Source organism: Lycorma delicatula, chromosome 3, assembly GCF_047948215.1.
Source record: "Lycorma delicatula isolate Av1 chromosome 3, ASM4794821v1, whole genome shotgun sequence".
Lineage (NCBI taxonomy): Eukaryota > Metazoa > Arthropoda > Insecta > Hemiptera > Fulgoridae > Lycorma > Lycorma delicatula.
The window spans coordinates 62,147,949-62,163,834 of record NC_134457.1 but is presented as its reverse complement, the minus strand read 5'-3'; the positions used below and the strand labels follow the sequence as shown (position 1 = coordinate 62,163,834).

General features: G+C 28.6%; 1 protein-coding gene across 3 annotated transcripts in view; it reads right to left on the bottom strand.

Annotated features, from left to right (window-relative positions):
* LOC142321639 (ATP-dependent RNA helicase DHX30-like) overlaps positions 1-15,886 on the bottom strand; it is a 119,367-nt gene that overhangs the window by 73,928 nt on the left and 29,553 nt on the right. For 2 of the 3 annotated variants that reach the window (XM_075359897.1, XM_075359896.1), the window contains exon 4: positions 12,489-12,713. In XM_075359897.1, the coding sequence (XP_075216012.1) occupies positions 12,489-12,713 (225 nt within the window). Of the gene's footprint in view, positions 1-12,488; positions 12,714-15,886 lie in introns of those variants that run through there. The other variant, XM_075359898.1, reaches the window with a different exon arrangement.

Below are 15,886 nucleotides of genomic sequence, written 5' to 3'. Positions count from 1 at the left end.
AAAACATGTGTAAAATATGTTATATATCATATACTATTATATATTTCAATAAACTTCCAAATATTTCTAAAACTTTGATATCAAGAAATGATAAAAAAATAGAGTACTGGTTCAGAATAAATAAATTACCCAAAGAATAGTTTTGTTTTGTAAATTGGTAGAACATAATGCTAACACACAACAACTATATAATGAACTAGAAATTTGTATTTTGATAAATTCACTTTGTATGTAGTAATCAAGTATTTATCTTGGTCATTAACAGTTAGAAGTTACTATAATTGTTTATGATGTTATTTAGTATTTATACATAAAGCTGTATACAGTTGCCTGAGTGCACACTGCAGGATAAATATGTACGTAACTTTTTATGAATTTATAACATTATTTAATATATAAATCACAGGAATGAAGATTGATGTAAATTAACACATAATTTTTCGTACTGTTAAAAATTCCAAACTAACAGACTACCAAGAAAGATACCTCTCAATATATTTTTATAAATATATCAAAAAAGAAGCAAAAGTTCAAAGAAGTAATCAGAAAAGTAAAAGAAGCAATCAGTTAAAAGGGATTTTTAATAAAAATATTACTACTACATTAATAACATTGTTAATCATCCAGAACATGAGCTGAAGATCAAAATTTGTTCTTAATTGAAAAAATACTGTTTTACTTCTTTTATTACTTACTAAAAGATTGTTTTTATTTTTATTATTTACTAAAAAATTATTTTTTTAAATTATGAAAAAATATTACAAAAGAAAGTCAATAGACTCATATTTAGAGGTTTTCAAGTTACCAATCTGTAAATAACATAGTCTGACAATATACAATCTCACCCAAAATAAAAGCACCTTAATACATTTATAGACACATTATAGATGATTATAACTATTACACATTATATATGTGAATAATACAGATTACCTAAAAATTTACATAAATAATGGCAATACTGACCAATAAGGCTAAAGCTATCCATTACTGAATCTAATTATAAACTTTCATTCACTATGATTAACCTCAACATAAAACTGAGCAAAAGGTTTCACCAGCTTGACTTTAGATAGAACAAAAATATCAAATAAAATTGATAAAACTAATACATTCACTAATCCAAGCCCACTTTCTTATCAATTGAAGAAATACATAGTAACTTGTTTAGTAATAGAACAGAACTAGAATATGTTTAATAAAACAGGTTTTTATTTATCTCTACAGTTTTATATAATGAGCTTTATCAATTAACTATAAAAAAAAAAATTTAAAGTATCAACATCAATATTAATAATTTATTTACTTATTTTCTCCAGCAATGATTAAAATAACGGTTCTGCTATGATAATAATCAAAATTTCTATCTGTAGTCCACATCAACCACTAGTGTAAGAACAACTTTGTTCTTACACACAACCCACTATACTATCTAACAGAGTCTAATGCTCTATTCTAGAGGTACCGTAGTTAATGGAGGCATGAAATCATTATCCAATTCTATCTTTCAAAGTACATTCTTATATGCTTACAATGTGCGATGCATTTGAGGGAATAATCTGGAATCCAGATTATGACATTGGTCCCTGCTTCAGCTTAACAAGAGAATTGACTTACTACTGCTGTCAATTTCTCATTTATGACTGAATATCCACCTTTTTTGGGAATGAATATGTAGGCAAAGAAAAGTACAAGCCATCTTTTTAACCTGGAGGCAGATTGCATGTATGTTTCTTTAATAGCCCTAGGTCTGAAAAGGCATCCCAGAATGTGTGGCTTCAAGGTAGTTGGGGAGCTAATGAGATGAGATTGTGACGGATGTACAATCCCTCTTTTTCATCCAATTTCACTAACCCTGAGGGCAAATCTCAGAACCCTGATGGCAGATCTCAAAATTTCCCACTCTAATTCTAACTCCCCTTTGATAACATCAGTGATGAATAAGAAAAAATGTATCAAAATATATGTTTCTGTGAAACACTCAGAAAAGTCCAACTCCTAAATACCTTTTAATAAAGCTCTGTAATATGAGTTTCAAGAAATCAGTCTATTTATAACAGCAAAAAATCAATTGCTCTGTGTACTAGCACTGTCAAAAAAAAGATAAGTGCACAATTTTTCATAGAAACTGCCAATAACAATCAAGAAAAAGTTAGGAGCTTGGATTTAATAATGGAATTAAAGACTATTAAATTTTTCCAAAGGAATATTGTATTGTATGTTGTATCTCATAACTGTATTAAACAAGAAATATTTAAAGAACTTTCTACCCAAGGAGCAGCTGCCTTCAACATTTGAGAGAAGTGGAGTTCTCATCTTTTAACTTCAGTAATTGAGAAGATTCTGCTGGTATTCATTTTTTTTTATATACAAATCTACATATCTATACTAATCTGCTGCTTAAAGTGTCAATGCTTTAGTCATTTGGCTGCATGTAGTTCTTTGGAAGCATATTCCTATATGTAAAGAAGATTCATGAAAGAGAATTATAGGAAGATGACTTTTTGTACTTTCTTCTAATAAATATTGATATTTTATCTCATATTACATTATTGCTACATACACTGAGCAAAATAAAAACAAAACCATTAATGTTTTTATGCATATCACTACCAAGTTATATTTTCATAACTTGAAAATGATAATAAATAATATAGATTTTTTATACCATTTATTATTAATTGAAATTGCTATTTGGTCAACATTAAAAAAGGTGAAAATTCTGTTAGACATAGAATATGTTACTGAAGAATGTTAACATAGCAGAAACAAACATTTCTTTCCTTTGATTTTATTTTATTAACACAACTTTTGTAAATTTTCATGTATCATTAAAACTGATACTTAAAAAATCTGATGTGGACTCCATATAACTTCCCTGTACGCCTATTAAATTGCATATACACATTTTTAAAATTACATAAAATGCTATTTCACTAATAACTTCTGATTTTTTCTTTTTTTTACTGTTATTGAATTACACTGATAAACATAATTTTTGTTTCCTAAAATGTGATACATGATTTTAATCTGTTTTTTGATGCTGAAAACGAATATGAACTCAGAATCTTTCTGTTATCCACCATTTTTGAAAAATTGTTAAATTTTAATTAAAGGATTTTTTCATTTTTCAACATACAGTTAGCATTCTAAGCTTCTATATTGTATTGTGTTAGCTCATTTTTATTGTTTAACTTTGGTAACATAATTTTTAAGCTATAAATAAACAAAAATAGACAAAGAATTAAATTATTTCATAGTCACATATTATGACATCATATCCAATACTGAAGAATGAGTCAAAGGATCATGTAACTGACTGTTACATTTGTTTACATACTGTAAAATATCCTTCACTGCAATCTGCAATCAGGCCTGTACCTCATAGTGAAATTATTCCTGTTCCTGAGCAGTAAATGTATGTTTTGAAAGCAGCAATGAAGACGCAGGCAACATTGAAGAAGACAACAATGATTTTGAATTATCTTCCAATACAATAAGCCACATCTTATATCACAAGGTGAATTAAATGACTTGGTTAGGGATTTAAATTTATCAAAAAATCAAGCTGAACTTTTAGGATCAAGACTGCAAGGTTGGAATTTACTTTAAAAAAAACACAAACATTTCTGGCTTTCAAAGCTGACAAAAAGAACTTTCTCAGTACATTACTGATGAAAATAATTTGGTTTATTGCACAAATATTGATGAGCATATTTAGGACAAGTTCATAAACCTGATGACTGGCACCTTTTCATAGATTTGTCCAAGTATAGTTTAAAAGTGGTTTTACTACACAATGTTAATAAATATTCTTCAATACCAATCACTTATGGTATTAATTTGAAAGAGAAATACAGTGTGATGAAAGACAGTCTTGTGTTTTCTTTGCGAATGGGACAGCCGAGCTAGGGATAGACATTATGTTACCAAAGAGCGGAAGAAACAAGATAACTAACTGCAAATGGGAAAAACATCATTCATGAGCCCTAGTTGAACCCAAAAAAATATTTTTACCTTCTCTCCATAACAAGCTAGGGCTAATGAAAAATTTTGTACAAGCAATGAAGAAAAAGCAGGATAGTCCTGAATTTTTGTATATCTGGCAGAAATTTCCGATGTAAGTGAAGGAAAAATTAAAGAAGGAATATTTGTTGGTCCACAAATAAGAGAGTTGGTCAAAGATGATATATTTAACTCAATGTTAAATAATGTATAAAGTGCAGCTTAGGCTTCATTTAAAGATGTTTGCAAAAAGTTTCTTGGCAAACAAAAATTTGACAATTACCACAATACTGTTAATCAACTTCTTACTTCATACAGAGCTATGGGATGTAATATGTCTTTGAAAATACATTTCCTCCACTCACATCTGGATTTTTTCCCAGACACTTTGGAGACATAAGTGACAAACACGGTGAATGTTTCCACAAAGACATTTCAGTGATGGAAAGCCACTAAAAAGGGAAATTGAATACTAACATGCTAGCCGATTACTGTTAGACATTAATTTGGGATGTGCCAGAGGCTATTTATAAAAGAAAAGCATCAGCGAAATCATTCTAACAAAGGACAAAATTATAAATTTTAGAGATTTTAACCATATTTTCCCTTAGTTTTTATTAAAGTGTAATTTATTTAAAACTAGGGGTAATAGAAAAATTGTATTTCCAGATCCATAATGTATGCAAAAAAGCATTCAAGAAATGGTATCACACTTCGAGAAACATTAAAAAAACTTTCTTTTGTCTATCAGTGTTATTATTTATGGTACATTTTTTTTACAATCAGAGGTTAACAATAATTAATAAATCAATATATTTAAATTAAAAAAGCAAATTTAAAAAAGGAAAAAATAAAGAAAATGTTGCAAACAAAGAAAGAATAAAAAGATTAGAGAAGATGATAAATATAAAGAGCAAGAAAATGTTAAGTACAAGTAAGGAATAAAAAGATAAAGATAAAAATTTTTTTGCAATTTATCTAAGATTGGGCATGTAAGCCTCAGTGTACATGATGTTCTTGTGAGATTTATTTTTCAGTCATACTGTAGTTAACTTTAATTAAGATTAAACAGAAATTCCAGAATAATTAAATAAAATTAAACTAGAAAATCCAAAAATAATATGATTCTAAATTATAGTTTTCAATTAATATTAAACAATCAGATGTTTCACCAAATCTATTACATACACACAGATGAAATAATGCCTATTAAATTACAAATGCACATTTTTATAAGTACATAACATTTTATTTCACTAACAACTTCTCTTTTTTCATATTTTTTATTATTATTAATATTATTGAATAATTATTTATTGTAATTTTTTTTTACAATCACAAGTTAATAAATAGGTTATTAATTAATAAGTTATTAATAAATAAATATATCTAAATTAAAAAAGAAAAGGAGATGAAGTCTGATTCAAATCGATGTGCCTTCCCTTATAAGATCCAAATACTTCATTAATCAAAATTTTATTTGGCTATAACTCTGGAACTAATGAAAATAAGTACCACTCATGATGTATCGTTGAAAAGCTCTCAATGAAAGCTTATTACTGCAGTTAAAAAAAAATCAATATCCAAACTTTTTGGATTTTGGGCTTTTTTGGAAACTTTTGGTTCAGTCAATTGCAATTAAAAGGGGAGGTGCACAACCGGATGTTACAACAGTACTAAATCCAAAATGTCAACATACTACTGATAATCGTTTTTGAGTTATCCGATACATACGTACATACAGACGTCACACCGAAACTAGTCAAAATGGATTCAGGGATGGTCAAAATACATATATTCGTTGAAATCTGAAAACCGAAATTTTTCACGATCACATCTTCCTTTACTTCGTACAGGGAAGTAAAAAATTAGTGGTATCCGATCATAATCCCATTTTTCATCTTTAATTAATCTATATATTAAAAAAATTTGGTAAACTAAACAAACTTAGTTTTCTACAAATACCCAGTAACTAATTTAGTTACAGACCTACTGGAGGTCATTACATCAGGTCACATATAGCCAGCATGCTCCACACATGCTCACTCAATTATGAGAACAGTTTTAAGGGCATTTCAAATGGGACACTCTGTACAATAATGTTACTGATGTCTAGTAAGGATCTGCAAGAGTAATAGAATATACAGTATAATATACTAAGAATAACACTAATAATCAAAAACACAACTACACTACAGATATATCTACTATGTAGTACAGAGTAAGATAAACAAAAAAAATCTCATATTTTTCATCATCTATAATTCATAAATTAGATATTATATGAGATTCTCTAAACACAATTATCAATACTAAAATTAGCAATAAACAAAAATTTAATAATTGATGGTAGAATTGAGTATTACGATAGATTATAAAACTGAGTATTATAAACTAATTAGTAAATTCCTTAATTAAGTTGAAATATTTATTAAGAGTTCTTTTGTAACTTATTGAGCACAACAGAGCTACCTGGTCATTGTTTTAGATTATTTGGTAGCTTATTATATAATTCTATGACTCCTTATAAATTCTAAAACTCTCAACATATATGAGCTATTTTCTGTTACTTTTAAATCATAATTTATTGTATAATAATCAAACCTTTTTACATCATCCATGTAAAAAGGGAAAAAATCCCACCAAGACTTGGAAAAGGAATATGAAAACAGGAGTGATTTTTGAAGAGGATGAACTTAAGGTCCAATTAATGCAAAGGGTTTTGCATATTAAAAGTAATTTTAATATGTATAAAATTGATGAATTAACAAGATCCAGTGGTAAAACCGTGCTTCAATTACCTCCTTATCACTGTAAACGCAACCCAATTGAGTTAATTTGGGGAAAAATCAAAAGATAAGTAGCGTCAGAAAATACAACTTTTAAAATGTTAAAAATTTATGCTTAAAAGCAATAAAACAGGCCAGCAGGGATGGAAAAATTGTATAAAACATGTAATGGATACCATTGAACCAAACTATTGGGAACTAGATAATATAATAGATAACAAAATTGAGCTTCTCATTGTATCTTAATACTGACAGCATTACAGATCTCTTGCAATCAGATGACAAAAACTGAATTGAATTTATTATTTATCATACAAATTTAATCTAAAATATTAATGAACTTTTACTGTTAGTGGACAATTGAGAATCTCATAACTATTCAAAAAAGCTTACAACACAATTGTATGACTTTCCCATCAAGCAGCTAAAGCCGCATCTGGGAAAGTCCTACAACTGTGGGTTGTTTCTGATACATGACTTACACACACTACTTAATTTAAAATATTTATCATTTAATTTAAATACTAGCTTCTCCCGGCGTGCCTACGGCACACCCTCTGCAGCTAGGTCCTCCGAGCAGGTTGCCTTGGTGTGTGGCATCTCAAAATGGGATTATTAAGTATCCAAAATTGATTACCTCTTCATAGAACTAAAATACACTTTACTGGTTCTTATTGCCAAGTGTGGGCAATTTGTATTATCAACTTTTGGTTATTGGCCATTTTTCAAGATACTGTTTCCTCTGATTAATTTTGGAGATAATAATTAGTATTTCTGATTTCATACACTTTTTTTACCTCCAGGATCACTGTTAGGTATTGCTTCAGAGAATGACAATTTTTGTAGCGTGTGAAAATGCCAAGTCTGACTGGGATTTGAATTCGGGACCTGTGGATGAAAGGTCGATACGCTACCACTCACGCCATGGAGGCTGGCGATCACACACTTAGTAAAAAAAAAAAAGTTTTGTAACTAAAAAAAAACCATATTACTTCTTAAAGGAAAGATGTTATTATAATAAGAATTCCCTGAAAAGAAAAACTACACATAATTCAGTCTGAGCTGAATTACTCTGTAATGCATAATTCACTCTGTAAAGGGCTCTAAATAGAACTATAAAAGTATATTAAAAATGAATAAAAATTCAATATTAAATAATAATAGAAAACATAAATTTATAAGGTGATTTAAAACAACAGTATTAATAATTAAAAAAAAGTGTTAGCAGTTCCTTTTTTTAGATTAAAATGAAAAATGAATATGAAAATTACATGAAATCAGAAAAGGATGATGAAGGATGGTCAGAAGAAAGTTTTCCAGTTGTATCACGGTTAATTTGAGTAATTACTTTTTGGCTATAGTTCATTATTTTATAAAGAAAAACAATCACATAAATAAAATAATATATTATTTATATATATACTTTATATATATCGATTAAATAAATAATATATATTACAAGTACAAATAATAAATGTATAATAACATAATAAGTATACATCTGACTACGATGAGACATGTACTAACAAATCGGGATTTTCTGCTAGTAACGGAACATTCACCTGTTATCTGTGCACATTATTACTTATTGCTGTACAGGTAGACATCACTCAGACTACTGTTATTTTATGTGCTAAGCTAAGGGGGATGGACACACACACATACAGATAAACAGACATACATACAAATGCCCTTTAGTAGGGTAGGATAATATTTTTTTACTAATTTATTCAACAATTATAACTAAAGCGTACATGCATAGTGTTTTTAATTTTGCGGATGTGGCAGTACTAAAATCGACAGTCAGCACTAACTAAAGTAATTTCACAACTTACATAGAACAAATTTCACTTGTACAATCAGCAGACTGACATAGCAACAAGGCTTAACACACCAGGTACCGAGTTAACCAGGCGATCGAGTTCAAGACCCACCCAGACTGAGTTACTTTTTTACACTTTAAATATTATTTATTTATTTATTTATTTCTACTGCTCACCTGTGTCATCAAAACATAGCAGATGACTACAACAGCTGTACATCAGTGCTACCAACCTTTGAAATATTAACCAAATAAAATAAATAATTAATACTTAAAGTGTAAAAAATAATTTGGTTGGCAACCCTGTGGAATTTCTAATTTCCCAGTCCAAAAGAATGAAGAAAAAGGGAAATTCAAAGTTGGTGAATTGCAACATAGTGCTTCTTGTGGTGACAGGGGATAGATACTTATTTTTTGCACATATTGTTATTTTTTAATTGTTAATAAATGTGCCTAAGAAAAATATAACCTTAATTAAGTGAAATCTCAAGATACTGAGGGTGACCTTGCTCTACAGCCTCACCCACTGACCTTTTCAGTTGAAAATTTAATGGCATCAATGCCCCATATATAGAAGTAATCTGACCAAGTTTGGTCAAAATCAGTCCAGTAGTTCTGGAGATATAAGGTGATTTAGAGGTTCCATCCGGTTTTTTGGTTCCTTTGGTGTCAAAAAGTCAAGATTTGGTGAATACTGCATATGCCAATAATTGACCAATTACAATACTTCCCTCCTACAGGTATAGCTCTGTTACAGCGCTGTCTAGATGGGAAAGTAAAAATCAAGGAAAGTACGAGTACTTAACAATAAACAATTTTAATGTAATGAAATACTCATGGTTTATCAGATGTGCAGAACAAGATAAGAAATATTTATTTTATATTTATATAATAATAGATATAAATAAACAAAAAAATAAATACAATTTTTATTAAATAATAAACACAATAATTTTTTTTTTTTTTTATTATTTTTATCTTTATAAATGTATAATAAATATTTATGTATATTTTTATTTAAATTTAAAATACATGCATAATTTTTGTAAAATATAATAGCGTGCGGTAACTGAATATTAACATCAAGTAATTTTTTTATAAGAATCTGGATTTACAAGAGATGCTTGTGAATCAGCTGCATGAACACTCTTGTATACACAGTTTGTTTAACTGGACTCTATAAACTAACTGAATTAGGAATAGGTGGTTATTTAATAGAATTTAAATATAATTTAACATTACAGAGGAATAATATGAATTTTAATAAGATTAATTTCAGTAAAATAATATGTATGATGGTGAATCAAATAAAAACAGTAATTTTTTTTAATAAATTTATTAATTAATAATATACACAATCTATAGTCTCAGTCTCCTGCATAATCTATACACTTTTGCCAATGATTTGGAAGCTTGATTCCTTGTTCATAAAAGTTTCAGGATGAGTTGTCAACCAACTGCGCACACACTCTGACGTCTTCATTGTTTTCAAATCGTTCCCCTCCAAGCGATTCTTTCAAGGGTGTAAACAAAAAATAGTCACAGGGAGACAAATTTAGACTGTAGGGAGGGTGGTCAAGGGTTTCCCAGTGTATTTTCCCAATTTATCCCTTGTCAAAATCATGGCATGTGGTCTGACACTGTCATGAAGAAGGATAACATCTCAGATGAGCATACCCCGTCTTTTGTTTTGTAGGTGGCTTTTGTTGATCGTAGCAGCTGGCAATAATATACTACTGCATTCAACACTTGTTGATTGTGGAGAAAATCAATGAGTAAAACTCCCCTTGAGTTAAAAAAAAATCATTGTAGGAACATTTCTGGCTGACAGAAGGGTTTTGGCCTTCACTGGGCAGCCCTCATCCTTCCACTCCCATTCCTTGCTCGCCATTTTTGACTCCAGAATGCAATGATGGACCCATGTCTCATCACAGGTGACGTTGCAATTCAAAGAATCATCCCTTTCTCGCCAAAATTGATTCAGAAGTCTCTCACAAATCTCCAACCTGACCTGTTTTTGATTTTCATTCAACAACCTTGGAACCCATCAAGCACTAATTTCTCTGATGCAAATATGATCTGATAATGGATTGGGCACTCCCATAACTGATAACCACTTCTTATGTGATTTCTTCAATAGTGAACCGACAATAACCTTCAATATGCTCTCAAACAGCATAGATTGTTGTCAGCTGCAAGACTTAGCCTTATTTGAGCACCGATCATGCTCAAATAAGGCATCAATCATGACTTTAGTTTTCTACACTTTCTCGCCCGCCCTTGAATTCTCTGCCCCATGTATACATTTGGTTCTGGGATGGTGTAGCGTTCCCAAACTGTTCCTTTGAACAAGTTAAAACTTCACAGGTTTAATGCATTCAGTTAAAACACCTAAAGTTAGAAACTTTAGAATTATATGTTGTGCAACATACGACGAAACCTCTTGCTCACTCAAGGCTGTACTGATGACACAACAGAGCAGAGGAGCTAACCAAGCTCATTCTCCCTCTCTAATATACTGAACATTAACCGCAATCTAGCTCAGAACTGCCTGCTGCGTAGAATAACAAAATTACTGTTTAAAGTTAATTCACCCTTGTATATTTATATGTATATATTTGTGTTCAAGAAAGATAATATTAATCTGTTTACATAATATACAGTTTTAAATAATTTACACATTTCTGCTGGCACAATAATCGATTTGTTTTGTTTCTTTACAAAATATTCATGTAAAATTTGTGGCAATGTTGCTGAAAACTTCTAATCTTTAAAACCTTTATTTAATTTGTACTTATTCTTTTGTAGTTTCTTTTTAGTTTTTTCTATGTGCCCTTTTAATTTTGTGGATGTATTATTAGACAGCAATTTTTTTCAACTCGCCAACCACATTAATTTTTTAGAATTGTTAATTTCAGAATGAGTTTTAATTGAATATGCAAAACTCAATAGTTATGTTTTGTTACTATTATTTATTTTTACAGTTACTTTTATTTATTTAGTTATGTCTAAATTTATCAAAATTAACTGTCAAAATATTCAGAGACCAGAGCTCATGATTTATTAAAAATTATAAAAATTGACATCCCAACTTTGTTATAGATATTACTAAAATTAAACTTTAAAATACTCTGTTGGTTTTTTTCTTTAATATTACTGGAATCTATTTTTATAAATTTTCTGCAGTAGATTCAATACTTTTGAAACCTTTATAGTAACTTTTACATACATTTTTTTATGCAATTTCAACATAGTTTCTTAATGTCCTTAAAGTTTAATTAAGGACTAATACATTATATATATATATATATATATATATATATATATATATATATATATATATATATAGAGGTTTGAATTAAATTTATTTTTCTTTTTATAGATTCTATTTGGATCAATACTTTATGTTATTAAATTAAAATTTATTTATTAAACAATTTGTAATTAGAGGTTTCTGATTTTTTTTTATTATAATGATTGCACTTCTCTGAATTATTGTGAAAATTTAAGAGGATTGCTAATGAAGCAAATGGAAGGAGGAATTTCAATCAAGCACTGGACTGCAAGCATAACAAAAATAATTGATTAGTGCAAACTATATATGACCATTAAATGATATTCTCTTAATGAAAACATTTAACTTTAAAATTATTGATCATCAGACCCACTAGCTATAAATTGAATACAAAAACTTAATCAGCTAACTGAAATCTCTGTATTTGATTTAAAATGTCAGTCAAACAAAACTTCTAACAAAGTATTTATACCACATCCAGCAATCTGCTCTCTCATGAGCCTATCTTATTTTCATATAATCATTGGACATATTATATCAAATTTAATGTCAATATTAATCATAAATGAAAACTTACCTACATAAGCTTTATCAAATTCGCTATCTGACTGAACATCACAGACATTAAGATTTTCCTTTACTACGGCAGCTGTAACACCACCTACGTGATCCAATTCACCTCTCGAAGAATTACTTGAAAAATATCTCACATACTTAACATTTTGATTAATAGGCAACATAAAATTTTCATTTTTATCCAAGAGATGTGTACTGTTATATCTGCCACTTACATTAATAGAATCTAAAAACACAAATATAACTTTTGCTTAATCTATGTTTAATGAAAATTTGATTAATTGACAATTGAAAACATAACAAATTAGAGAAATCTTAAGAAAATAGAAAAGAAAGTTTGTAAAATTTATCAAAAAAGCTGAAACAACCTTATTTTAAAGACAAAGAAATCATAGAAAATTCAATAAATAGCTACAAGTCACAACAATTTGATGAAGACGATTTTGTGACATTTCAGAAACTTCATGATTATTAGTAAATAGTTTAATAAAAATAATAACCTCGAACAATGCAATTACTTAAATATGCATATAAACAAAAAATTAATGCATATAAATAAAAGGTTGGAGTGTGTGTGTGTGTGTGTATATATATATATATATATATATATATATAATCAAAATATAGACCACCAAAACGGAGTAATTAGATAGGTTAAATTTACCATATTAATTTCCAACAATCAATTTATGCGGGATCATGAACTTTCAGTTGCTGAATTTTATAACTACATTAAAACCTAATAATTTATAATTTGTCAAAATTATTTTCTGTTTTAAAAATTTTGAAATTCATTATGAATGTATATGCAAATTCTGCTATCCAGTACTATATTGTACAGTATATGTAAATATATAGATATATATAAAATATACTTATATTGTGACTAATAAAATTTACTGCCTGTAAAAAAAAGCTGAGAGAAAAGTGTGCTAGTAATATAGAATTTGAGGAAGGAGAGATGTGTAAATAAAATAAGGAGAATTCAGCATGTTTGGGAACATTTTTATATATTGTATGACTTGAACCAAAGGCTTGTATCCATTCATACTTAGATTCAGGAGTAATGTATAGTTGATGAGAATACACATAAATTTTGCTAGTAGAATGCAGAGTATATTGAGTTTTAGCCATGCCACTCTATTTTTGAATTTAGCTATATTTTGAATCAAGCCTGCTTCCATAATCATGGGACATCAATCAATTTTTTTAATCTATGCTGATTTGTATACTTTTTTTTTTAAACTGATTTTTCTTTGTTTTAATCTGCAGTTTTTTCAGTTAAATTTGTAGTTTTCTGCATCTACATGCAGATGCAACAACAACCCCAACAGGGAAATGTAAATTAAGAGAAAGATTATATATCATAACTATTAATTAAAATAAGTTAAATTTAAAAAAAAAATATTTTTCACCCCCACCTGGAGCACTTAAGTCATTCCATGTCCATTAAGTCTTCGAAGAATGAGCTACGGAGTTAGCTTGCTGTTCTCTTCCATTCCCACATCAGTTTCATATTTTTTGATCTGGCAACCTCATTTTTTCTGTTGGGAATCCGTTGATTGTTTTCTTTTATTGAAGGGGAGTTGTGTTAGTTTATTTTCTTTTAAGACCTTCTTTTCTTCTTGTTTTTTTATCATTTCTTCAGTAATAGTTAAGCTCTTCATATTTCCTGGATCCCTTTATTTTGTTCTTGAGTTGATAGTTTACGAGCTGTTTAGTGAGTCTTGTGTCAGGTAGAGGTGGTTGAAAAAGGTGACTCTAATTTTTTGCATTGTGTCTTATTATTGACTCGTTTTCCTTGTAGACTATGCTATTAGGGATTATTCACAATTTACCATGATGTTTGAAATTAATGGCTGTTCTTAATATTCTTCTGTCTATTTTTTTAAGTTTGTCGGTTGCTGATTGGGTGTTTAGTTTGAAGAGGGTTTCACAGGTTTATGTGGCTTCTGGTTTGATTACTGAATTATAATGTCGTATTTTAACATTGATTGAAAGGGACACTTTTTATAGGTAGGTGAGGTGATTTGTTGGGCTTGTTTATGTTTAGTTATTCGGTTTTCGATTGATGGCTTCTTGCTGAGATTCCATGTGATTATTTTACAGAGATATTTAAAGTTTTTGTCAAGTTTTATTTTGTTTCCATTGCTCAGCTGATGGGTTTGGAGTTTTTGTTTAAAGGTTGGCATTATTTCTGTTTTCTCCATTGATATTTTGAGCCCAATCTTTGCTGCTACTTCTTGGAGGATTTGTTGAGTAGTTTCTTCTAAATTATTTAATAGTGCTAGGTCATCTGTGAAAGCAAGGTAGTTTACTCTAATATCCTTTTCCAATTTTGATCATCGATGGGCACCTCTTCTTCCATTCTCTCATGATCTTATATTCATTCTCTCAAGACATATATTAATTTAGTAAAATCATTTTTTTTTTTTATTGTTGCCCATATCTCCCTCTGTACTTATTATATTAAATAAAAATAAAATTCAGCTATCCACCACAGTACAGAATTCAATAATGTTTCTTACCTTATCACATTATTTCTTATTTGTAATTAAAAAGTGCTTTCAAGGGTTACCCTCATCATTAGTTGATCATAAAACTAAAAAACATATAATAAACATATATATATATATATATATATATATATCTGGATTTTCATAATCTATTCTATTCATAAAAATAATGTAAAAAGTACATATAATCAATTATATATATATATATATATATATATATATATATATATATATATATATATATATATATATATACACATACATATTATTCTAGTACTGGACAGCAAAATTTACATATTACTTACACACTATTAAAAATTTCAAAATATAAAACATAATCTCGAATAAAATGACAAACAATTAAAAGAAAATGTTTTAATATAATACAGAATTTAATACCAACTGAAAATATAGGATACCACAAAAACTAGTTATTGAAGATTTAATATAAGTTAATAAATAAAAAAATATATATATTACATACAGTAATATATATATATATATATATATATATATATATATATATATATATATATGAATATATATATGTATATCACTATAGAATGTATCACAAAGTTCTCCTGGATTTTCATGACCTATTCTGCTCATAAAAATAATGTAAAAAGTTCACATCAACATATCCTAAAATGCATTTGCAATTTTGGCTAGTGAAAAATTTTGCTAGGATTTCAGCTACGCTGATGAAATGAGGTCATACTGAAATTTTTAGGATGTTATTAAGGGGCAGTATCAGTGATTTTTTTAGGGTTTTTGACCTGAAATATCAAATAAAATAGGTCCCAGAACCATATCTAGAGTAGTGTTTGAGAAATCTAGGGGTGAAAATCAATAAATTAGGGTAAAAAGTCCTAGTTCTTATGTT